At 38.2% G+C, this 26,908-nt stretch overlaps 1 protein-coding gene across 3 annotated transcripts; it reads right to left on the bottom strand.

The window, feature by feature from the left end:
• foxp3b (forkhead box P3b) lies at positions 1-22,292 on the bottom strand. 3 transcript variants are annotated; one of them, XM_068733218.1, is made up of 12 exons: positions 22,209-22,292; positions 12,616-12,752; positions 11,883-11,970; positions 11,529-11,703; positions 10,474-10,566; positions 7,529-7,616; positions 6,477-6,551; positions 6,131-6,284; positions 5,200-5,276; positions 4,565-4,666; positions 666-787; positions 1-307 (listed from the first exon to the last, which is right to left on the bottom strand). In XM_068733218.1, the coding sequence occupies exons 2-12, from the start codon at positions 12,748-12,750 to the stop codon at positions 250-252; spliced, it is 1,167 nt and encodes a 388-aa protein (XP_068589319.1). In that variant the 5' UTR covers positions 12,751-12,752; positions 22,209-22,292; the 3' UTR covers positions 1-249. The 3 variants fall into 3 exon arrangements, with proteins under 3 accessions (XP_068589319.1, XP_068589318.1, XP_068589320.1); XM_068733217.1 differs by lacking the exon at positions 22,209-22,292 and adding an exon at positions 21,793-21,838; XM_068733219.1 differs by lacking the exon at positions 22,209-22,292 and adding an exon at positions 21,793-21,838 and having other exon boundaries at positions 6,131-6,239.
• Positions 22,293-26,908: the final 4,616 nt, after the last annotated feature.

Raw genomic sequence — 26,908 nt, 5'->3', positions numbered from 1 at the left:
CAAATGTTAGTTTCATTTATTTTTCCAACACTTCTCGGTGAGTACAAAAACTGCTGTCGTACAAGTATGTGTACAAAACATCTTGATGTAACAAACGTCACAGAAGTATTCAACAAGGCATTCGAAAATAAATCAAAACAAAAACAGGCATTTCAATAATTCTTCATGCAGTTCTGTACACCTCTCCATGTGATTGGGACTCTCGCTCCTGGACTAAAGGAGTAGCTCAGTGCTTTCACCTGCTGGTGTTCAGGGGTCCTCTGGACAGTAACGGGGGTAGGAGGTGAGCCACTTCACAGGACAGTCCCTAAAAACACACACACACACAAACACACACACTTATTTTGACACACAGTGCACTGGCTAACTGTGCTATCACTATAGCCATTGTTGATGTTTCTATCTATGGGCAGACATTTGATGCTGGATTAGAATCTGCTGAGTATTATTTCTTTTTAAGCTCCACTTTTTCTTCCCTACATTCTCCTTTCCTTTCCTACAAACTCTTCTCCTTCCTTTCATTGTCTTTCCTTGTCTTGTGGAAGTTGGAAATTCATTATCTTTTGCTTTGGCTGAGGAAACAGGAGTGAACCAAATTCAGCACTTCCAGGCCCAAATGTCTGCCCATGAACAGCACTGGACTCCTGACTCCTGAGTTTTTATACCTGTGATACTTCAGTCCCTTCCTCCTCTGGTACTCGGTTTCATCCACCGTCCACACAGCTCCCTTTCCTCCCTCCACCCGCACAAAACACTTGTGTAGGCTGAGGTTGTGCCGCACTGCATTCTGGTTGGAACAGGGACATTGTATTGTCAATAGATGGAAACTTTTTTGTTGTTGTTATCACTTAATACATGACTAAATCACAAGGCAGCAAGACTATGGCTTTTAACAGTGTAACCAAATGAAGTCCATATGTCTTCTAAACCCTATAGCTTCCTGTCAGGTTAACCATAATGCTGTGTTCAAGTCATGTAGGAGTTACCGTGATACCTGCTGCTGACTTGTATTTATGAACGAGAATCTCCGATTTTTCTGAGAGCTTCAACATATCTGACAAACCCAAATTTAATTCAGTGTGGCTTTGTAGCACAAAGCAGTAAAACTGCCTGTGCCAAAGCACACTGTATATAATCCATCGAGCTTAATAATAATAATCATATCTCAAAAAGTTTGGCGCACTCCTCCTCACACAGCATTCCCAACACCTGCGCAAAAAATACACCAAAACTTGCGGCCTGATCGGGAATGGTGTGCAATGACTTTTCTGAGAGATTCGCCCAGCGTGAAGAGAGCTAAAAAACACTTAACTTTGGACCCGTATTGACCAGCCATATTTTAACGTAGAAAAATTATTAAAAGTTTAAAACGTAGACAAAACAATGGACGTTATTGAGCCAAATGGACATTTTGATAGCTAGCACAGTTTTCATGAAGTCACAGATTAAGTTTCAGGAAAAATTTGGGTCCATTTCAGATTTTATAATGGGTGTGTATTGCGCAGCTCGTTAAGTGCTACAGTGAGGCCATAACTGTCAGAGTGGATCAGAGCAGGAAAATATTCTGTGATTTTTCCAAACAAATTGCTCCCATTCCCACAATTTGTACTCTTTATACACCATTTTTGGCCAAAAAGCTTGGAAATGTGCTGGCCGCAGTCAAGTGTCTATGGAATCCAACGGACTTACACATTTGGCTCAAAGAGCCACAGAGCGACATGAACTCCAACCGACTGCTCCATTAGACTCCATGTTAAATCAGACCACTAATTTCTCAAAGAAAGCAGACGGTACCAGTTTGATAACTTGCGCTGGAGCTCACATTTTTAACACTACAGACACGATTTTCACAGGATCTGTTCTTCAAATCATCCTTCCTCTCCAGTATTAATATCGGAGCAATAGGAACTACGGTTATGGTTTTTTTTAGGTTTTGTTTGACAGGTGTTTCCCAGTTATTTATCCTTGAAATGGCTGCAAGGACACAGGTGTAGCTAATTAGTGATGTTGATAAACACACAGACTCACAGACACACGCACATACACTCCTCTCACTCTATCTCTCTGTGTGTCTCTCTCTCTTTCTCTGTCTGTGTGTCTCTTTCTCATACAGTCATTTAGGTCTTGGAGATTTTTTAGAGGTCCCCCCCCCCCCCCACACACACACACACACACACACACCATTTTAAAATACAAGCCCCACCGAATGAATTCCAACTGAAATGCTTTCGATGAAGCCTGTCATTTAACCTGTTTGTGTTTATCTAACATTATGATTCTGTCCCCCCCCCCCGACACCCCACACCCATTTCAAAATAAAAGCCCCAGAGAGGGAATTCTAACTGAAATGTTTGTGATGAAGCCTGTCATTTAATAACCTCTGTTTATGTGTGTCAAACATTATGATCATGTCTCTTCTCCCCCTCTCTGCTCCACCTAGTCCAACTCTTTCAAAATAAAAGCCCCACAGAGTGAAATCTAACTGGAATAATTGTGATTTAATAACCTCTGTTTGTGTGTTTCATACATTCTGATTATGTCTCCTCTCCTCTTCTCTAACCCACCCAGCCCCATAGAGTAACTGTATCTTAACATGAAGCTCAGAATGAGGTTCATACAGAAATTATGGGAGCATTAGCTCCCATCATTTCCTAAGGCTTCTCAAACAAAGGAATATATCTCAAATACAGTGACGTGCGGTGAGGTTTGTGGCTGATGAGGCACTGACTCTGTCAGAGTCAGATTACAAATCTATGAACCCAATAGAGTAGCTTAAATCACCATTCAATTGGCAGCTTGCACTACTGGTTGTTTTTCATATTTCATATCAGCATTCTTCACACACACATAGGTAAACTACATAATTCCACCGGGAGCGTGTGCGCCATGATCCGGCTGCACATAGTGTTTTATTTTGAAAAATTACCGGATGCTCTATCCCTTTTCGGTGTCTGACTTCTTGTTTGGGTTGATCTGCTCTGTGCAGCTTGACGCGATAAACCTGAGCCGTGGGCTCTCGCACGCTCCCTTCTTTGAGGTAGTGTTTGCCTCCCATGTGTGCTTTTTCACTGCGGTTTCTGTCAGATCAGCAGGACTAAATATGTTCTACACATACGTGAAATACAGTACCTATTCTATGGAAAGAAAGGACATATAATAAAAGTGTCTACAAATATTACAGTGGTGACAAACAATGAGAAAGCAAAAGGCATGCGCTCAACCCTGTTTGTAAGGGATTGCGCAATCTGAGGTGAGGCACAGCTCGTCACTGCCTCACCTTGCATGTCTCCTCTCTGTTTGAACAGGACATGCGCTAATTCAGCGATTTTGATTATAAAAATGATTGGAATCATACATAAATTACATTTATAGCACAGATCAGTAGAGAAATATACATTTTTATTTTATTTTATCATTATTTGTTTTTTACTTTTCATGATGACAGGTGAGGCACTGCCTCCCCTGACCGCACGTCCCTGCTCAAACAAAGATGTATATCTCCAATACAGAAATGACGGGAGCCATTTGTGGACTGTCCATGACGAACACAAGATTCAATCCAAGAGTATGAATCTAAAATGCAGAGAAGACTTTATGCAAATTATTCTGTGCCAACGCACTTGTGTGTCATCCAGACTTTATGCAAGTCTCTCTCTGTCTGTCTGTCTGTCATTGGTTTCACTTTTTCAAGAGTATGAATCTAAAATGCAGAAAAGAGAGAAGCGATATCTCAATCAAACCTCAACAATACTACCGGTAACATCGACGTATATATATATATATATATATATATATATATATATATATATATATACACACATTGCGACGTCTTCGGGCAGTAGAAGCCACACTGTCAAAATTTCTTGCGACATTTTCTAGTTTAATTTAGGCTTCATCTGCACTCATTACAATTTTCCTGTTGAAATTTGTAATGGATTTAAATATGTAGCTTGCTATCTATGTAGCAAGACGACGAGCCCATTCTTAACTCTGCCTCCAGAGCTCTGATTGGTCAACTGTTTGCCTAACCTGAGGAACAGCCAGCAATGAGCACCACACACTCTTGCTCTTTTCTGGAATATGTGATTAGTAGAAGCATTTGTACCAACCCACCGCCAGACATTTTTGGCATTGTACGTTTCTGTAAATCACTGATACATTGAATGTCAACGTTTCCAATCCAAAAATACGTTTCATAAATATGTTTCATATCAGCCTATTTTCACGCTTGCAGCAACACACATTGCCATCAGGTAACATCGTGAAACATCAGTCAGGTTTAGGCAACAAAACTACTTGGTTAATGTTAGTAGAAAGACCATGATTTGTATTTGAATAATAACATGACAACATAATGTAACAACTGTAAAAATGTAAGTAAAATTAAGTTAATATAGTGTGAAATATTCCCAACGTGACTGAGCCCTAAGAAAAAAAACAGTGCAGATGCATTTCAGTGTACATAGATGATTTAGCAAGTAATATTTGCCATAAGGCTCCAACAGTGTAATGCATATCATTTAATCAGGTATCAGAGTGAATGTGTAATCTGAGTAGTTCAAACCTTCCAGGTAGCAGTGTTGTGTCTGAAGTAGAAGAACATGGTAGTGAACCAGTTGTAAATCTCATTCAGAGTGCGCTGTTTGTCTGGAGACTCCAGGATAGACTGCAAACAGTCAGACACAGTGAGAAACACACTTGAGTAGATGTGACAGGAACTGCCATCCAATATAGAGATCAGCCACCATTGCAACAGTGTGTAGCAGAACTAGAATGCATCAAATCCGGTTACTTTCAGCTGAGGCATCATTTCCCTAGTTTGAGCCATAATATCATTCTGTCCAATTTAAACCTGCACTCAGCTTTGCATCAATGGCATGCTGCTGCCTGCTGCCCCCCCCCCTCCACACACACACACACACACACACACACACACACACACACACACACACTAGATGACACCGGATTCTACACACTAGACCTTCAAACTCATTTTTGAAAGGTTAATCCAGCCATGTATCTGAATATATTTAAAGATGTTACCTTGAAAAGATCCAAAAAGTAACTTTTTAATTTACTGTAAAACCCTCCTAAAGAGTGTAAAGTCTGCTCTCTGAAATCAACAGTGAATGCCAAAGTACATCGGTCATAAAAAAACAAGCTTAACAAATAATAGAACATCTTATAAAAGAAACTCACCCATCTTATCAAGTAGGCGTAGGTGTACGGAGGTCTGATGTTGTTGTATTTGTAACATTCAATACTGGGGACCAAATCTGTACAACAACAATGATATGTCATCAAACATATGTGATTAAGATTATGATTATTCATCTGATCTTCTAAACTATCCTTCTGTAAATACGAGTGTGTTGGTGGGAAACTTTAGTGTAGTCTCATATAAATGAAAAGCAGTGAATATAATGTTCAGGCGTAGTTTGAAACTCAAAATTTGAAAAAATTACATTACATTACATACATTTCAATTTAAAGATTGAGATAACAAATTGTTAGAAATTGATAAGAGTACTGTAGCTACAAATCTCATGGATTTAATTTAGAATTTAGAATTTTTACTTTTTATTTTCTATCTGCTTTCTCAAACAATCATATAAGTTATCAGAAGTTATATACTGTATAGTGTCAGATGAATTAGGACAGAGTGAAGTTGAAAGGTTAGATCTTTTTAGATTTTATCTAGTGTGCTCAAGATACTAACTTGCTCATATCTATTGTATGTTATTATCTTGCACAAGATGAAAAAAATATTAGCTCCTGGGACTTTGGAGGATTCATAGAAATAAGAACTATTAACATATAAATATAGAATTCTGACATTAATTTAACTATTGTCAACACTAATTAGAAATCCTTTCTATGCAAACTTCAACTGCCTAATCTAATGATGAAATGTGTTCTATCAGTTTTTAGTGAAAACGTAATGAATACGAAACTGTATGATTTAAATGGCCAGATGTGGCTGTTGAATCATGATAGTCAACATCTGTAAGCACATCTGTGCACATTCGAGAGCTCAGAATGTGGCACAACAAAAAAATCTGAGTGGGTATTGCTTTATTTCTTGCTTTAGTGTTTGGTCATTAATAAACTTCCATAAAAAGTGTGTTACCTGGGAGAATGTGAGCAGAACCAGCAGCCATGCTGTAGCCATGCTGGGACAACTCCTCCAGATGTTTAATGCCCCATTGTTGCACTCTGTCTCCATCTGTTACCTGGGGCTGGGGCAGGAACAGAGGAAGACTGTATGGCCACTCAGAAGCTGCCTTCAGCATGCAATGATGGAGGTGGACATGAACAGTTCAATTTGCTTTCTTTCCAGGTTGAAGTTCAATCAAGAATTTTTACTAAATATTCAAGATTTCTTAAAATTCTTCAAGCTATACTAACCCTTCTTTTATCAGACAAATAAAGCTGAAAAAACAGGTGAAAGCAAAGAGCGATTGGAACCAACATACCAAATCAGTGTGTTTGCGTTCAGAGAGATGCAGATGAAGTTGCATCGCAATGAGTTTCTGTCTTTCCAGGATGAGCTGAAAAAAGAGAATGCCCATGGTTAAATTTACATCAAATTGAGCTTGAATAAGTGATTTTATGACTCAAGACTCACAGAGTTTGTTAGTCATTAAAAAGTGGTGAAACATGAGTCATCATTATTGTAAGTTGCTCTGAGTGAAGAGGTACGCGCGGAGCCGGAGACTCAGGAATTGTACAAGAGGGATGTAACTTTCACTGTCCTTAACCGTCACAAGTCTATGTAATCATAAATATATTCATAGAGATATTATGGTTAGTTGTTGTGTCTGTCTAGCCAAACAGCTACTGTGGCGCTAACGTGATAGCTAGGTGGCACATGCTTGACAAGATGTGGCTGTGCTTGGCTCCTAATTGACTTTGGCGGGCGGGTGACTTCAGCTCCACCCTCCTACCACCCTCCATGCAAACTCTAGCTCTGATATTTTGGCTTCACTTTAGTACATTGGGAGGAAGTGCAGGCACGCTGTCCATCATATATGAAGTTTATGCTATTTACTGTAGTATTTATTCAATGTACGGCAGTCTATGCATGCTTAAGTTTAGGTTAAAGTCAGGCAACTAAATCCTAGTATGAGACAGGATAGACCTCCACACCTTATTTTAATTTATGAACCTCACAGTATTTTCTGCAGTTACTAATACAGAATAGTTGCATTTGATTGTTAGAAGACAGTGTTGACATACAGCTATTTTAAACTGAACCGTACTAACAACTATTGCTATTGCCATTAGTCTCTTTGCTTTCATTTAGCAGGTGTTAAGACATAAATAGCCTCGTGTAAAAAAATGTTTTCATCTGAAGAAAATATTTTCAGAGGCATTCAGCAATCATCAGCATTTCTTCTATTGTCAAAGATTAGTAGAAATACATCATTCATGTTACAAAGACATCTAACAAAAATGTGGCTTTTGATTGGCCAATGAAGCGTATTGCCAGAAGATGTTGAATTGCAGTCCACTAAAAGTTGCCCACCTGACTTTCCATGCACTGAACAATATCTTGCTGGACCTTCCACTGAGCAATGCTTCTGTCCCCATAACTGTGTTCAGAATGGAGATGCCTAGAACACAAAATAGTACAAGGTTAGTTGTCCAGTGTTTGTGAGAAGTACACTTGTTTGCCATGAAACCTAAAAATCAGATGAGAAATTCAAATCTATTAGTGTCCAGTACAGAGACAGATTTGATGTTGTGTTTAAGTCTTCCCCCATCCATATATGTGTCTCCTTAACTTAACCAGAACCCAGATGTAGCCCCAACCCTAACCAGTCATCTCTGCCTTGCCTTAACTTGACATTAACTCAAATCACGTCTTAACACCTTCCTCTATACTCCCATCTGGTCACAGATACAAGACACTAACTGTAGATTGGTGGACTGAAGTTTAGTTCCTTCTGCCAATCATGCTTCTGAATTCCATATCCTGATAATGTATTCATCTTTTTTGTCTGCATTTATGACTGTGATGGAACTGCATTTTTAATGTGAGTTATGTAGTGTTCAATGTATCTGAGTTTTAGAAGTACACATTATGCACAATCTGTGAAACACAACATAAATCACCACAGAGGGCAGCAATATAGGAAAAACTTTTCGGAGGTCTTTAACAAACCGGCACTTGTATAATGTTGATTAAGCCATTTTTTAAAATCAAATTGGTTGTAAACTTTTCAGAATGTGTTATTAACAATATTAACAATGACAAAAAAAAATAAGTATAGTTTTGTCATTTATGGTACTTCTAGAATCATTTAAAGATGTTGGATTGTTTTTCCTAATGCATTCATATACAGTTGTGGCCAAAAGTTTACATACACTTGTAAAGAACATAATGTCATGGCTCTCTTGAGTTTCCAGTTATTTCTACAACTCTGATTTTTCTCTGATAGAGTGATTGGAACAGATACTTCTTTGTCACAAAAAACATTCATGAAGTTTAGTTCTGTCATGACTTTATTATGGGTTAACAGAAAAAGTGATCAAATCTGCTGGGTCAAAAATATACATACAGCAGTGCTAATATTTGGTTACATGTCCCTTGGCCATTTTCACTTCAATTAGGCGCTTTTGGTAGCCATCCACAAGCTTCTGGCAAGCTTCTCGTTGAATCTTTGACCACTCCTCTTGACAGAATTGGTGCAGTTCAGTTAAATTTGATGGCTTTCTGACATGGACTTGTTTCTTCAGCATTGTCCACATGTTCTCAATGGGATTTAAGTCAGGACTTTGGGAAGGCCATTCTAAAACCCTAATTCTAGCCTGATTTAGCCATTCCATTACCACTTTTGATGTGTGTTTGGGGTCATTGTCCTGTTGGAACACCCAACTGCGCCCAAGACCCAACCTTCGGGCTGATGATTTTAGGTTATCTTGAAGAATTTGAAGGTAATCCTCCTTCTTCATTATCCCATTTACTCTCTGTAAAGCACCAGTTCCATTGGCAGCAAAACAGCCCCACAGCATAATACTACCACCACCGTGCTTGACGGTAGGCATGGTGTTCTTAGGGTTAAAGGCCTCACCTTTTCTCCTCCAAACATATTGCTGGGCATTGTGGCCAAACAGCTTGATTTTTGTTTCGTCTGACCACAGAACTTTCCTCCAGAAGGTCTTATCTTTGTCCATGTGATCAGCAGCAAACTTCAGTCGAGCCTTAAGGTGCCGCTTTTGGAGCAAGGGCTTCCTTCTTGCACGGCAGCCTCTCAGTCCATGGAGATGCAAAACACGCTTGACTGTGGACACTGACACCTGTGTTCCAGCAGCTTCTAATTCTTGGCAGATCTGCTTTTTGGTGGTTCTCGGTTGACTCTTCACCCTCCTGACCAATTTTCTCTCAGCAGCAGGTGATAGCTTGCGTTTTCTTCCTGATCGTGGCAGTGACAAAACAGTGCCATGCACTTTATACTTACAAACAATTGTTTGCACTGTTGCTCTTGGGACCTGCAGCTGCTTTGAAATGGCTCCAAGTGACTTTCCTGACTTGTTCAAGTCAATGATTCGCTTTTTCAGATCCATGCTGAGCTCCTTTGACTTTCCCATTGTAGCATTTGTGGGTGTTTGTATCCAATGAGCCCTATTTAAATGGCCTCAGAGAAGTCACCAGCTGTAGTCACTCATAATCACTCACAAGAAGTTAAGAGGCCAATGCTATGAAGCTCATTTCATTGACACAACTTTCTAAGTCACCAAAATTGCTAATTCATGTTGCTGTATGTATATTTTTGACCCAGCAGATTTTGTCACTTTTTCTGTTAACCCATAATAAAGTCATGAAAGAACCAAACTTCATGAATGTTTTTTGTGACAAAGAAGTATCTGTTCCAATCACTCTATCAGAGAAAAATCAGAGTTGTAGAAATAACTGGAAACTCAAGAGAGCCATGACATTATGTTCTTTACAAGTGTATGTAAACTTTTGACCACAACTGTATGTTGGGTAGCCCGTCCTTTAAGACCCACTTTGGTCCTATTCTTGGAAAACAGAAACTTGGCAACCTCACAGGACTTGTGAGGTGCTTTGTGCAGTTACTGGGCCCTCACAACGACTCAATTACAACATTTTCAATGAAGCCTAGCTTAGCACAAACACTGGGAGCAAATGGAAGTGCTGGCCTAGTTCCATTAAAACTCAAAAAGTGCCTCCTAACTACATGGCATCTAAAACGTTCTGTGTTCATAGTATCCTCAGTGAATGGTGCTGCCAGGATTGAGCACTGGACTCAGTACTGTACATCTTACTCTGGGTGAGATGGAGCAGCATATATGCAGATACATTTATTTTAAAGAGACAAATAATGATTGTTAGGTAATTGTTACATTGCTTTACTGATATCAACTTAATCTGTACCTCCAGAAAGTTGAAAATAACCGTTCTCAAATATGCCACACCATGAATGTAGTATACAGCCGTCAACTTACTTTAAGAAACTAGGGAAATCTTCAGACATCACGTCACAGCCGGGCCAGCGACAGAGTCCACTCACAAACAGGGCACTGCTCTCCTCAGGGATGCTGGCGGAAACAGAAATGTGTCAGTGATATCATCTACTCGTGTTGTAACAGAAGTATGTTCAGACTTGTGTGGTACAAGGGAAGACCTTTGGAGAAAGAGCTGAGCCAAAAGTTGGAAGATGTTTGTACAGTGAAAAATAAGCTCCTTTTTTATCGCTTCCATATATTTCACCCTCTGCAGCAAAAATGGCACAGATCTTGGGGATGTTGGTGGTCAATGATTAGCAGTGGGTTCAAGTACTAGCAGGCCAGCCAGGCTTCTTTCCTCACCCAGAAAATATCCAGCATTCCTTGTTTTTTTTAACACTTTAATTTACCTTTGTGGAATTTTTCTGACAAGCAACCTCTGGTTGTGAGAATAATGACCAACCATTCAATCTTACGCTAAATAGTGAACAAGACCCCAACATACTAGAAGTGCTTCACTTGGGGCAGTGACAAAAAATCATATTGCAGCAGAGTTCAGTTGCTGGCACTCATCTCTGCCCCCCTAGTGCCAAAGAACCATCTCAATCCTGAGGTCATCGAAGTGGACACTTTCACGTCTCGTCTGCACGTTGAGATTCCATCCAAACGGAATCAATGAAAAGGCTGAACCTTGATGTGGCCCAATGCCCACTGAGATAGTGTTTGACTTCTTGAGGAGATTGCAGTGATAGAAATATTCCTTCCCCTACCACATACCCTAACAGACAGGATCATAAGCTTTTTCTAAGTCCACAACACATGTAAAATGGATGAGAAAACTCCCATGACTCCTTCAGCTGGTCAACTGTTCCACCATCATAACTGAATCTGTATTAATTAATCTCACCAAATAAGGAAACTTTAATTATATATGATAAAGATATATTAAAAATTTGTATCACACCATATTCTTAGTCAACCCATTAATTAGATGGCAACTGATCTTGCTATCTTATGATGCATTGAGTCATTCAGTGTAAATGTGAGAAAGTCACCCATCATGAAGCCTGGCCTGGACGGAGCTCTGCTTTGGCTCTTCTCTGCTCAAGGGGAGAAAAAGATGACTTTGCTTGGAAGAGGAGCCCATGTGTGGTGAAGACAATCGGGGTAGACGGACAGCAACTACTTCTTCCTTGCAAACGGAGACGGCTGTACTATTTTCTGGATGCACTAGGGGAAGAAAGCATTGAGGCAGGCTTTTGATCTGTTGTAAATACATATAACAACAATTCTGCCACTATCGATGCTGAAAATGGTCCTAAAATCTGTATTCAGTTGACTTATTCAGATAAGAAAACTGATGAAAAATGATGTTGCTTGTTGCTCAGGATACTGAAGTGTCTGCGTACCATGTTGTCGTTTGGAAGCTGTTTGGGTAACCTGACGCAGCACCGATGGTCTCTGCTGCTTCTGCTTTATGCCTTCCATACTGGAACTCTGGAAGGACAAAAAACACCAATGTCAACATGTGGATGATGTGAACATTTTTAAATAGTTAATTGGGCCTCATACAAGAACATGATAGAATTTGTATCCTTTACAAGCTCTCTTAACTTGACAAACTTGTTGTAGGTGGCTCATTTCAGCCTGATAAATATCACTGATGGTCATGAAGAGGAGCGTGTTTGTGAGATTTCATTACTAGCATAATCCACACCCCTTGAACTTGTTAAACTCTGGCAGTTTTAGTCTTCGGGGACAAATCTAATGTTAATACGCCCAAAATAAATTAGGTATAGCTCCTAAGTGGCTTATATGCATATACCATATATGCCCCCCTGGAGATTAGGCAGACCATCTGTGCTTGACTTGAGCAACAAGTCTAAACCAGTGTTGTTTATACCTAAAAGAAAGGAGTTGTGGTTGTACATATTTAATGCATTCTTCCAAAACTGAGCCAAGGTCATAGTTTTGCAAGTCACAAGTCTGCAAATTCAAAAGTCTGTCAATTGTTTTACAGGTCCCAATACAACAATCACTGTTTCAAGAAGTTTCTAGAACGTATCTTTATTCTAGTGCTTCCTTAATCAGTCTTTCATGATAGAGTCAAATGATCTGGGAAGTGTGTTTCATGATGTCAACCTGACTTCCTGAGGGGTCCCTAGTCTGACGAGGAGGCTGAGGAGGAGGAGGTGTAGCAGGGCGGGGCTCCTTCAGTTTGATCTTGTCATGTTGTGGTTGAGCTTGGCCACCTCTCTCACAGGAAGTCTCTGGCATCTCTGCAGTGACAGAAGTGACATTAATGCTTCACAACGCTGCAACTTGTAAAACATGTATACATACTTTTTATAAACCTGCAGTTTGGGGGCTGCTGGCTAATCTAGTTATTTTATCTATTTTTAACAGAAAAGTGCCTATCGCTGCTCCCCATTTCCAGCCTTTTGTTACTGATTAGTAAAAAAACTTCAGAGGGCCACCTTCCCAAATAAGTGAGAAGGGAGGTTCATGGGTCAAACAAACAAAGGACTTTTAACCAGGGGCCTGTAGTACGAAGCGAGTTCAACATACCCAGGGTATCTTTTGGTTATCCAGTTTAACTAACCCTAAGAACTGTGATCCTGCTAAGCGGTCCCACAAAGATGCTTATCAACTCAATAAACCCACCAAGTTTTTCCAATCTCGCTGTGAGCACGTTCACTTAAAGGGGCGGTGTTTGCAGCGTCTGACAAATCACAACCTTGGACAAGTCTGCTGTCAGCAGAGCGGCGCATTTTACAAATAAAGAGAAAACTATGATATCAGAGGAATACGTAGAAGATAAACACATAATTCAGGAAGGACAGCTGGAAGAAATCACTGACTGTGTATATGTGTTTAAATGAATAGATTCATAATATCACTGCTTCATATAGAGCACGATAGATCTGACTATAATTACATGTGTCTATTCTCTTAAATTAATGTGTTGCTTGGATGTATTCTTATTCTTTCAGCCGTTAGGCGCTGGTGTGAAACAGACTTGGTAACAATTCAAATAAATATAAAAACATAATTCATGGTAAGAAGGTTTCCTTCCATAACTTATAATAACCCACAGCAAACATTAAAGTAACCACAGCAGAGTAACGCTGCATCCAGTCTGTGACTGTAAGACAGGACTCCAACACGTCACACTGCAACACACGGCTCACACATAATGAATATATGATATGCATATATGATGAGAGAATATATACTGATTTGTCTGTTTCACACCGCCGGAGTTACAGATGAAGGAATACGGCTAAAATATTGTCACACGCCATCAGAATACATCTGCAACACATGAGCTTAATATAATACACACATGAAATTATAGTCCGATCTATAGTGCTCTAGATGAAGCATTGATATTATAAATCTGTTCATTTACACATTCACACAGTCAGTGATTTATTGCCAGCTGTCCTTTCTGCATTTGTCTGTTTAAACTGTGCTGCTGTTAGTCTGAATTATGACTTTAACGTCTTCGTACTTGTGTATTATCTAAGAATCCAGGTACCGATCTGTGATTGGTCAGTAGGCGGTGCTTTTATACAAGTTGATCTCTAATCTCAAACATAACCTGCTTCAAAGCAGTTTAGGTGTTCAGCATCAGTTACCATGGCGATACACCCCAGTAAGAAGTGAACCTCTGTCGTGGAACTGAAAACCAGTCTCATGGAGAAATCATGACCAATTATAATACTAAAGAAGTAATAATTTATGTGCAGAAATTGAAATATTATAGCATTGATATATCAAACAATCTGCTGTTAACACTGTGTCAGGAGTCAGGTTAAGGTAGCCAGCAGGCTGTGACATGTCAATAAAAATGTAATTAATTTCTGCATATAAATATTGTGAGACAATCACATTCCCCCCAACACTCTCTTTTATACATTGGGTGTTGCTATCAGGTAGCTGCACTGTGTATTTTAACGCAGTGCAAAATAAACAGAGACAGTGTCAACCATCAACAATCTTACTAAAACATCTTCTAAGCCTCCTCCTCCTAAATGTACAGTATGTTTCGTTCACTCTTGGATTTTTCATGAAAAGAACTGACTCACATAAAATTGCAAACCTTTCTGTTTTTTTGTTATCTGAAAATGTGCAGCCAAATCCAGTCACAAACTTACAATGAGCTGGTTTGTAAGGATTGACTCGTTTTTAACTCACACCCCACACAGGTATAAAGCCTCCGCTGTATTTGCAAAAGACGTCAGTGATCACTGCAGTGAGAGACATAATCTTCCAAAGCTAAAACCACATATTAGACGACAAGGACATTGTAAGCCTTTCAAAGCATTTCTATACACATTTTTATTCATGTGACTTGGCAAAAGTGTATGATTTCTAAACCTTAGGTGGCCTTTTATTATTTTAAATTACTATTTTTAGATGTTATATTAACATATAATTTAAGAGCCAAATCTTGCTTGTGCAACTGCAAGAAAAATCCAAAGGATTTCCCCGGATTGGAAACATTTTAGATACCCAGGAAACTGATACATGAAGCTAAATCAGACTTTTATGTTAAGGAAATGTCAAACATAAACAGAGATGTCTCAAAACTCCTCTGACTTGGAATAAAAGTTGCCTTTTGATCTGAACTTTACAACTTTTGCAATTATTAAAGTACAGGATGCTTTAAAAAAAAAAGAATAAATCAGCTGGCCCTGATGCTTAAGATTTATATTTTGTACAAATTGCTGCTGCAAATATTGCTAAACCTAAAAGTCACACTATAGGTCAAAATTTCAGGTCAAAGTTTCAGCTGATAGGTAACGAATAAGTTCCTATCAAGACATGCATCCTCAATGACTTACAGTCTGGTTTATGAAAAAAAAAACATCATCCTGAAACATCATGAATGCAATTGACTTAATGCATATTGTGCTGCATTATTCCTCGACCGTTCCTAAGGCTTTGACACCGTTGACCACTCTGTTTTGTTACAGAAACTGTTTTTCTAAAACCGTTCTATGGTTTGAAAACTATTTTAGCGACAGAACACAGAATGTCCAAGTTGATGTTCCATTTTCTAGCTTTTTAAGTAGGCCTACACAAGATTGTGTTCCACAAGGTTCCGTACTGGGTCCTATTTTATTTACATTTTTATATTAATATACTGTGTTGCAGTGTTAATAATACAACATTTGATTGTTATGTGGACGACACCATTATGTATAGTTCTGCCTCATCTTAAGCAAGTGCCATTATTAATTAAACTGCAATCTGGTTTTAAAGTTGTTCAGAGGAATCTCTGTGAATTGAGAATTACTAAATGTTGACAAAAGCAAAATTATGTATTTTTCAAGATTAAAGAAGATTTGCTGATGATGTGTATCAGATTGTTACTGTCAAAAATAAGATGACTGAATGAGTCTCAACATGAAAATACCTGTTTTCCTAGGATATAAACTTGTAGTCTTTTAGTGTCTTACAAAAAACTCAGGGTGAAGTTCCTGGTAAAACAAAATTATTCAAGCGACGCTTTTATCAGAAATTTGATTATGGTGATATTTTATGTATGCATGCAAGTTCATCTTCACGTAGAATAGATCATTGGTACATGTTTCTTTAAAGGGCCTTATACATGTCAAATGTCTTTTTAGCATCTGCCCTTGTCACTATTGCTTTGATCTTATTTTTTTGATAATGATCCATAATGTGTAGTGTCTTTTGAATATTATCTTGAATGTATTGGTCTTGTAACGAAACGCTGCTAATTCATTGGTTGATGCAATGTGCTGTCTTTTTTTTGTTTGTTATACTGTTTTCTTGTATGTGACATTTTTTTGCTACTTTTAACCTTTTGCTGATTTGTTTTTATGAAAATGTTCCCCCTCAAAAAAGAGATTTTACATCTCAATGGGACTATCCTGGAAAAATAATGGATAAGGTTAAATTATGAAAAAAAAAACATGAGGAATAAGTCAGAATGCAATATCAGAGTTGTGTGCTTATCTGAAAATAATATACACCCTCCAACCAATCAGCATCCAGAACATGAACAGATTAAAGTCAGTGGTTCAAAACATTTCCTGTACCAGGCCTTCTGATAGCTGTGGTTGTTCACAGGTGCACAGACACACACACACACACACACATACACACTGATAGCATCACCACAGCAGTCTACAGAATGAGTGGGAGACAGCGCTGCTCCACTTTTGTGCAGCACAGTGATGTGTCACCTGCAACCGGGACTTGTGTTTGTCAAAGATGCCTGGATGGTATTTCCAAGTCAGATGGCATCTTTCCTGAAGTAGTACTTTGTTACAATCCCACTAAAACCACAATCACTTGTTTTTACATCTCTGTTTGTGTACAGACTAAACAGACAGATCAGTGAGCTTGGCACATTTTTTAACTCTGGACAGATCCCTGTTTCAATTCTTTATGCTAAGCTAGGCTAACCACGTCCTGACCTTGCTCAGTACTTAACATCACAGCTACATGGACCTCTCTCTGGGAAGATAAGCAATGAGTGTAGCAATTCAAGAAATGTGTCCATTATTTTTCAAAGGGGTTACTGCAGTGAACCTTCTGTTCACATTTTCTGTTCGTTGACAAGTTGGTTAACTTTTCATAGCCATTCTTTATTTTCTAGTGTGACAGTCGTAGTATTCTACCAGCCCCTGGATACTTCAAAACTAGACGAGATATCTACTTGCATGTCCTCGGCTTCATCTCCCAAATTCTAAAAGCATGCAGCCATGATGGTTAATCTTGTTTGGTCATGAAGGGATGTAAGCCCTCAGAAGCTCATATGACATGACAGATCTCTCTGAAGTATGCAATACTTACTGCTATTGTGTACATTACAGATCATGTAAAGTGTTAGAGCGGGTTTCTGTCTTTTCAGCTATCTGACTGTTACATCAGAGATGTCCTTAAGGCTTTAGGGAAGTGTGCATCTATACAATAAACCAAACAGCCAACACCATATGTGCAAATACACCCCCACAGAAACAGAAATTAAGTAGAAAGTGAGAGCACCCAGTTTGTGGCTTCTCACTGTCATCTCTCATTCTGGCTTTCCTTCTCGAATGTATCTCCCCGAGTAGAAGCCCATGAAAGTCTTTGTGTCTATTTTGTCAAAGTGAGGAGTGCTTTAGTCACAACACTACACAAAGTGACTTGATCCGATAGCTGATATATGGTCGGTATATCTGTGAGTCAACTTCTGCCGGCCGCAAATGTGTTCAAATAAGTTCTTGTTTGGATATTGAAATCAGCCACATTAGAGTTTGGAAAGTTGCAGATGCCTCATACTGCTACTACTGTGATGTGTGGGTTTATTACTCACATGCTCCCATATTTCAAATCACACATCCCAATCACATTTATACTCTAAAACTAAATGTGTAAGAGACTCTTGTTCTCAGGTCTTTGATCCGAATAACCCAATCAAGTGTTCCTCACATATACACATCACATTTGACTTCAATAATGCAGTTCATACTGGTTATATTTAAAAATGACGATGTTATCAAATTAATGAGTTATCTGTTTATTTGTGTTTATACAACTTATTAAAAGGTATCAAGATTGTTTCTGGGAAAAAAAACATGTAAGTACTCTTTTGCAGTGCTTTAAGTTTCAAGTTTGACCTGAGTTAGCAGAGCTCTCAGTGTGGTAGTAGTTTGTTTTTAGGACCACGAAACTCTCCTTGGACCCTGTGAGGAGGAGTCTTTTGTCTGATTTGTTTTGAGTCAGATCAAGGTAACAGTTTTACAGTTACAGTTTAGTTTAGTTTGACTTTAATTTAACACTCCAATCTTTATACCATACATATCATATATATATATATATATATTTATATGATATATAAATAAATAAATGATTAGCATTGAATTGGCAATAAAGAATTACATCTTGAATATTTGTTTCAGTTTGTTAAGAGGATGGAGCTTGGAGACCTGTATTATCAGAGTCCTGAAGGCTGTGAAACAGGTCTGTATTAGATCTGGGGGCCAAGTCCCAAAGTTGAATTTGGCCAATCTGAATTTGTGCTTTATTATTTTAAGTATGCATTCTGAATGTACACAAAAGTGCAATGGAGATTTAAAAGTGAACTTGATCAAAATTGATATGTATAATGTGCAATGCAGTACATTACACTGAATTAGCAATACTTGTTTGAAGTAAGTCAGTTAAATGAATATATTAAAATGGCAAATTTCAGTTTTTCTAAATTGATGATGAATCTTTCTGAAACACACCTGTCTCCATCTTGATAAATGAATGGAGAAATAAATCCAGAACTTTCTTGCTCTATCCTGACGAAGCCTATACACTATGTACTGTAGTATTTCAGGGATACTTAAATCCAATGTTTAAAATACTATCTCATGCTCTCTGCGGTGCTACGCTCATAATCTCAGGACCACAATATGACGATCTCCTTGTTTTGGGTGAGCAGGTTTTTATACGTCATGCCTATCAGAGTGGGTTCCAGGGTTCCCCACAGCCCCCAGAACAAGAGGCACAGATAAAATTATTTGAAATGAGAGGAGGAAGAGGAAAAAGACGTAGGCCTGCACAGAATGTTATCATCATGACACCTCTGGTTCTATCTAAAGAGCGCTGATATCGCCATCACTACTTTGGGACAGTCATACTCTTAGAGAAACATGAACACCACGTCGGTTATTTGGAGAAAAAGAGATCATTGTGTTGTGATCTTGAGGTAATGAGCTGAAGAATCAGTGACAACTGCAGCTGTTATCAGCTTCTGTAGAATTTGCAGTTGATGCTGACTGGACTGTATGTTCATGTCTTCTAAATTCTCCACTACCATTTGAAATCAAATTCCTCTGTTATGTTCAGAGCATTTCAGGAGTTTGACAAAAGGAAACTTCACTCAAGGTCTACTGGCTTTTTCGTGAGCTTTCAACTACATATTTCGGCCTTCCCCAGCAGAAGATGAATGTGGATTATAGATAGAGTACATGGGCCTGAAAATATATTTTTTTAAATTTAGGTTTCCAAGGTTGAGAATGAACGTTTATGCCTAAATTTCTTTTTTGTGGAGAAGTATTTCAGTTTCCATTTTTGCTGTGTGTGTGTGTGTGTGTGTGTGTGTGTGTGTGTGTGTGTGTGTACATTTCCTGCTACATGTAATCTACATGACATTTAACAACCCCAGCAAAAATGAAGCTTTCAAACTAAATTGGACAGAGCAGAGGATCTTCACAACGCTCACAGTCAAATATTTGGTGAACATCTAACATTAGTATGCTTTAAAAGAGGTGCTTGTAGGATTTTCAAAAAGTGTCTGGAACCCAGCGCTCCCCAGACTGAGACAGTCCTGCATTAATGCAAGGGGCGCCTTGGTGGGGGTGTGTAGCTTCAGGTACAGTGAGACATGAAAAGCACCATTTTCCATTTGCGGTCTTCAGTGTGGGCCTAAAGATGGTCTGAACGCAGACTAAGTTTCCAAAGCGGACAATCCAAATGTGAAAGTACGAGGGTTTGAACTTCTCTCTCAAGCTCTAATTTTCACATATACAATCGAGCACAACACCATGAATATCTTAAATGTCGACTCACCCCTCTCTGTGACGGTAGGCTGTTATAGCATGATCCTCAGACTCACACATTGGTTATATTGAAATATGGGCTTTTGAAGAGTTTAAATATGTTTTAACTTATGTATTGCACTCATCACAAGCAAGACAAGACACCTGGGCCTGTAAGGAGCATTTAGTTTATAAATGTACAGAGACTCTAATGGAAATAATACTGAGGATTTTGTTTTATTTTAATACAAAGGTTAAGACAAAACAATAATCATTACAAAGTCCATTGCCAGTTAAGACAAAGAGCGCAAGAGACCTTGTTTCATTTGAATAATTCTCAGAGGCCTGAAGCTCCATAGTTACCAGTAAAACCAGTAAAGAAAAAAACAAAGATTAGAGGCAGGTCAGAAAAAACACACCTCATTCTTATAAATGTATTTTTCTCATTATTATTCGGTATCATCTATTATGTCTTTCAAAGACGTCAGAGACGACCTGGACTTAATATTAGAAGACCCTTATTATGCTGGTATGCTGGATGCTCCTTGCCAACAGTCAGATGTGACATGTTTTTTATGTATTGCAATATATTAAATATAAACACAATTTTTGTATTGACATATCTTTAGATCAGTGATTCTCAACTGGTTGGTTCTGGCACAAGAAAGCATGAAGCCGTCAAAACTGAAGCAGCATTTGGAAACAAAACACTCTAGGATAAACCTGTTGAGTACTTTCGAAGACGACTTCAAGACCTGAGGACATCACAAACATGTCTTACTTACCTGCAGCCATGGACATGGACGTGTTGGATCAATCCGCAGTGGATAAACTGAAAACTATACCTCTGTCAAATAACACTATAAGTAGGCGAATTGAAGACATGTCAGATGACATCAAACAACAGACCACAGCTCGAATTAAGGCAAGTGGTCATTTTGCATTACAAATGGACGAATCTACAGACATAAACAAAGCAGTTTTACTCGTTTACGTGAAACATGTGTGGGACGGGGACTGACAGGAACAATTTCTCTGCACAAGAGAGCTCCCTACTACTACGATTGCAGAGGACATTTTCAGCTCAGGTTCAAACTACACCATCTTTTCATTAAATCAATTTGAGAAGTTGGGTCGCGGCTTGTCATTAAGGGGTGATGGTGTGTCCCACAGCCAGACCAGTTGAGAACCACTGCTTTAGATAATACATTTTAAACGAGTTCTGGGTTTTTTGGCAAGTGTTCTCACGTGATACATGTTCACTGTTTCCTGCATTCACTACAATTTGACGTACAGCTGAAGAACTGCAATGAAATGTGACCATAACACACAATGTTTTTGATGTTTTGTAAGTATTTTGCAGATTAATTACTTTAATTTCACTGTACTGAGCATGTAGATCAACTTTATAATTGTTAGTGTATTTAAAAAGAAAATAAGAAAAAGAATCTGCTGCCATGTGCGTGAAACTATTCCTCTGTCAGATCCCCATCTTAAATATCAGCAAAAAACAAATGAAACCTGTTGTGTTTTTCACCCTGAAGGCTTTTGTGCATGACACTACTTTTGTACGCGTTGTTCATGAATTCATGTTTTGAAATATTTGGACTATTACGACTGCACAGAGACCACATTCACAAGGTATGCTCTCACTGAACACATTCTCTAATCCTACACATATTCTAAGTCTGTTTCCTTTTGCCACTCTGTAATGATCCCAGTCAGATGATTTGAAGTTTTGGAATAAAACAGTAAGATTTGTGCTTACCGTATCACCTCCGTGCCAAACCTCCTCTTTGCCTCTGAGATACTTAGAAATGATTCAGAGTGGGAGTTATTCCACAGGAAATATGGTTTTCGGCAACTCAAACTTTAAGAAAAAGTATAACAGACAGACCTCGTTCTGAAGAGGACTGCATGGTTGTGGGATTTAGGTTGTAATTATTTAAAAAAAAGTAACAAAAGAAACGATAAAAAAGAGGAAGTGTACTTTACAATAAAATCAAAACCACATCATGTGTGCGTTTTTGACGCACACATGATGCAATTCATGATTGCAATTCAATTTAAAATTTCAGTTCAGCTGTTTGAAAGAAGAACTTCTGCATTATCTTACTATCTTAAAAAAGAATGTTTCTGGTACTTGATGTTAGTACTGACACTAGAATAAAGGTAGTCACTCACCTGGCGATGTCTCAGAGGAAGAGGGCACATAAAGCGGCGAGACATCCACTCAGTATATATACCCACAGCAGGAGAAGGAGGAAAGTTAAAGCCCAGCAAAGCCAGCAAATCACAACACAATAAGAAACTGCAACGCAAACTTTTACACTTTCCCACCGCCGCTCTGACAACCTGAAAAAATATTTGTTGTAAAGTAAGTTGTTTTGTACTTGAGCAAAAAGAGCAAACAAGCCGACTTTGTGCCGGGTGGATTTTTTTGTATTATTTCAGTGTACCTCCATCAGGAATACATGAATCCTAACACATATTTCTATCTATTCTCACATTCCAGATCTTTTAGAAGTGTTAACACACAGTCTCTAAAATGAAAGAAAATATGCATTATATGAAAATGAAGAAAATGTTTTCAAATAACAAAGATGGATTTATCTAAATTTGATCAACCAATTTAGAGAAATCAAGTCTCATGTTTTTATTTTTTTCCTGTCTTCAAGAATCCACTGAGTAACATTCACATCTGTATTCATATACATATGTTTAAACATGCCTGGAATTTTGCTAAAAAATATTAAAAATCAAAAAGGTCAAGTTCACTTTCTGTATGTTACTGCTCTGGTCCTTAAAAGTGTTGGTTCACTAAAATCACTGATATATTTCAGAATTTACTTTTAGCAGGAACTACTGGAGTTTATGTTGAGAACTTGAGTTTCTACTGCCTTTCCTCACTACCCAGATACAATGGAGGTGAATGGAAATAGCTTTTTGTAGAATAGGACTGAACTATCTGTTCTTTGGTTGGAGATCATTTAGGCTTTTGTGTTTATTAAAAGTTTTCACCCAATACATTTAAAACGTAATTGCGGCCTGATTTATGTTCACGGGCCACATTTTTCCAGTCCAGGAATACACAACACATAAAGACATGGATGTACAAAGAGCTGAACTTTGACACTGAGACTGGGGTTTGTCTCTTGTCCCCCATGTGTTATTAGATTTACTAAAACACTTATTAAGGATTAAGAGTTAAAGAAAGATGAAAAAGTCAACCTGTCCTCTATGTCCATGACTTTCATGATATTTAACCAAGACCACCTTAGAAGACCCTGATGATGCTGGATGCTCCTTGCCAACAGTCAGATGTGATGTTGTTGAGGGAGACATGTTTTTTATGTATTGCAATATGTTAAATACAAACACAATTTTTGTATTGACATATCTTTAGATAATACATTTTAAATGAGTTCTGGGTTTTTTGTTGAGTGTTTTCACATGATACATGTTCACATTTCACCTGGCTTGTTGTGTTTTTCATCTTGAAGGCTTTTGTGCATGACACTGATGATATTTTTGTGTGTGTTGTTCATGAATTCGTGCTTTGAAATATTTGGACAATTACGACTGCACACAGACCACATTCAAAAGGTATGCTCTCACTGAACACATTCTCTAATCCTACACATATTCAAAGTCTGTCAACCTGTCCTCTATGTCAGTGACTTTCATGATATTTAACCATCTTTCCTTAAGCTTAACCACATAACACCGAACATAAAACATGAAAGCTGCCTATTTTGCTGTACATGTAATCCAACTGCAATTCTGTTGCTAATAAAAATAATACTGTGTTTTAATGGTAAAGCATAACATAGTCACATTAGAGCTCAAATTAAAACAAAAAGATCAGTGAAGTTTAAAATAAATTAAAAAAATGTAGATGTAGGTTGAAGATTTTCTATTTAGATTTACACTGAACATTTTTAAATCCAGATTAAATAATCACTATAGACCGCCATACATTTAAATAACCTCACACATTACATTTACTAATGTTTTACTAGAAACTAATTGGTATGAAAAGTTTTTAGGAGATGTATTTGCTCTCCTGTAATGGTAGGTTGCTAGTGTAAATATGTGTGCAACATTGAAATTCTGTCCTTGCTGCCTCTTTTATGTTCTCTCATGTTTGCATTAATCCGAGTGTGTTCAATTGTTTCCTGAACTCCAGTGATTTTTAGTTTTTTCTGAGTTGGTCTACCTTTTAATGTGAGATCAGTAAGGTGCTTCCACAGAAGTATGTACTGAGACCATCACAGCGACCGAAGAGCCCAGGCCCTTTCTCTCAGCACACATTTTGACTTGTCATAGCAGGTGTCACAGGTGTCATGAATAACATTGACGATGGCTCTGTTTTATTCAAGTGTCCCAGGAAGCCATGACAGTGTGACAGCGAGCAGCATGAACAATACCACGAAACTGAAGCAGCTGAATGGAATTCAGCCATCATTTGTTTGATCACCCACCTGTGGCAAATGTCTAAAGTAAAGCACTATTTTCCTGTGTTGTTGCATGTTGACGTTTCCTGCAAGTTAATACTATGAATCACTGCTGAAGTTTTCCTCTTGATGGGCTTTTTCTACCTGTGAGGCCACTGTAGAATGTTTTCAAGTAGACAGATGGCAGCAATATAAGAGCTCATCAATTAATCTAATTTGAGCTGTTGAGGTGCTGAATTTGTTAATTTGGTTCTGATCAACTGTCACACATGAGTGGTGCGTTTGTGTGCTGGAAACAGTGCATCATGTGCTTTGATGACTACTTGTACCTGAGCATATGATGATGAGGTGAAAATGTTGCTTTGATTCTTGCTGACGAGGTTCTGGGAGTGAAAATCATATTTGGTCGATATGCCAATGATTCAGTCGTTCCCTGACGAAGGAGTTAGAGGTGAGGCTTAGTCAGCAGATTCAGGGGTGAGTGTTTGTTTCATTAGCAGTGCCGATGACTTTCTGTTGTGAAACTGTTGAATTCAGATCTTAAAAGAAAACAGGATTATTGTCAGCTTTCTTTATATTTATTCCATCTGTGGTTTAGATATGGTAAAAAGATTTACTCATAACTTGGCCAAAGTGTGTGAATATAAAAAGTCTCGACTCACCACAGAACTACTCTGTTCTTCTCTCTTCTATCTTTTCCTAAGGCAGACATTTTTTCGAAACGTCACAACTCAACACGTCAGATCGTAGGTTGGCAAACATACGACATCACTGGACAACTATATTCATGTGCCAGTTTATCAGGTCCGCCTAGCTAATGCAGTCTAATACAACAGCCCTGCAATCAATCTTCCATTCATGAAGGTTCTAATGTTCAGTTTGTGTTAATACTGTTTAAGAGAGGTGGTGTTGATTCACCTTCATGACCTCTTTGGAGGCTGTAGTTTGTGCTGCTGTTGCACTATATTGAGTTATACCCATGTTTCTACCATTTTGTCCTGCCCATTAATATCAGTGAAGGTAGACTTTGATGTTATGCTGCTTCACAACTATGGCTGGGTGATTATTCAGTAATATAATCATCTTTCAATGGAATCATTGTGGAATTAAATCACATATTAAGATATCATGATACACAATTAAGTAATCTAAACTGATCATAAGAAGCACATACAAACTCAGATTTCTCTGAAAATCTGATTATTTTGCCCTAAAGGTCTTAATAAATGAAAAAATACTATGCACTTTTCATTTATCATGTATTTAATTTATACAAGAGTATATAAAACCATGTGGTTATTTCATATAGACTATTTATTTATTAAAGTACCAGAAAAATATGCTATTTTGTGATATATATGATATAGTTATTGAGATATGAAATGACCAAAATCATGAAGAACACTTTGGCTTTGGTTAACTCAAAAATAATCGTATTGACCAATAAATTAATAAGCATGTTATCTTATTTTTCACAAAGAACTCTAAAGTTTTGTGCATGTGCATGTTGAGCAGTTAGTAATGGGACTATCCCAGTGAAATTGCATTTTCTTTTTGCACATACGTGCAGGGCCTGTGGGTGTGCATATAGGATAACCATATAGAAAATCTGACTTTGAGCATGGTATTTTCGTCAATGGGACCTATTTCACACCCGGCTAAAGGCAGCGCACAGTACAGCGCAACAGTAGTTACCCAAGGCCCACGTTGTGTAAGTTACAAATGTACTCAAATCCATCTGTGTCTTCATGGGCGTGTCTGGCTTAAAATGAGGTGCGGCCGGTCTCATTGTTGTTGCATTGTTAGCTTGAGGCAGCTGGAAGCGATTGCACCATTGACCAACAAAAACCTGGTCTACAGTCAATGACACAGTATTTTCCTGCTGGTTTAAAGGGCGCATTAGTTAGATAGTAAGATGTGGCTTCATAGGCTGGTTCACAACAAACATTTAGAGCATCAAACATGTTTTTATCTAAGAAAATTTCCTGTTTCAATCCATATTTGTTGCCGTTTTCAAAAATTGCGGAAATTCTAAATATCATTTGCCAAAAAGCTTTTTATCCAACAAAGTATTTTGCTTTAAATTCATATCAGGTGCAGGGGTACCTGACTTTTAAAATGCATAGTACATGACAAGACACACCTATAATGAACTTAGATACCAAATACAACCCCTTTGAAACTTGAGTCTTACTTTAGGCCCAAATTATGTGCACTTCAGACCATGCGCTATAAATGGTTATGATGTATCTGCAATATAACTAGTGATTAGAGCTTAAATTTAATTTAAAAAAATTATTAATTAAAACAATACACACAATATTTCCCTTAGAAAGTTGCTCTTACATTCTACAAAACACAACTAATCAAGTGACGCATCACTAAAGGATAACTTTGAACAGCCTTGAACCTATTTTCCCATGGAAC

The sequence above is a fragment of the Cebidichthys violaceus genome, unplaced genomic scaffold, assembly GCF_023349555.1.
Source record: "Cebidichthys violaceus isolate CVI_PGR_0920_01 unplaced genomic scaffold, fCebVio1.0.p SCAF_6, whole genome shotgun sequence".
Taxonomy (NCBI): domain Eukaryota; kingdom Metazoa; phylum Chordata; class Actinopteri; order Perciformes; family Stichaeidae; genus Cebidichthys; species Cebidichthys violaceus.
The sequence above is the reverse complement of the archived record's forward strand: the minus strand, read 5'-3'. Positions and strand labels throughout refer to the sequence as shown.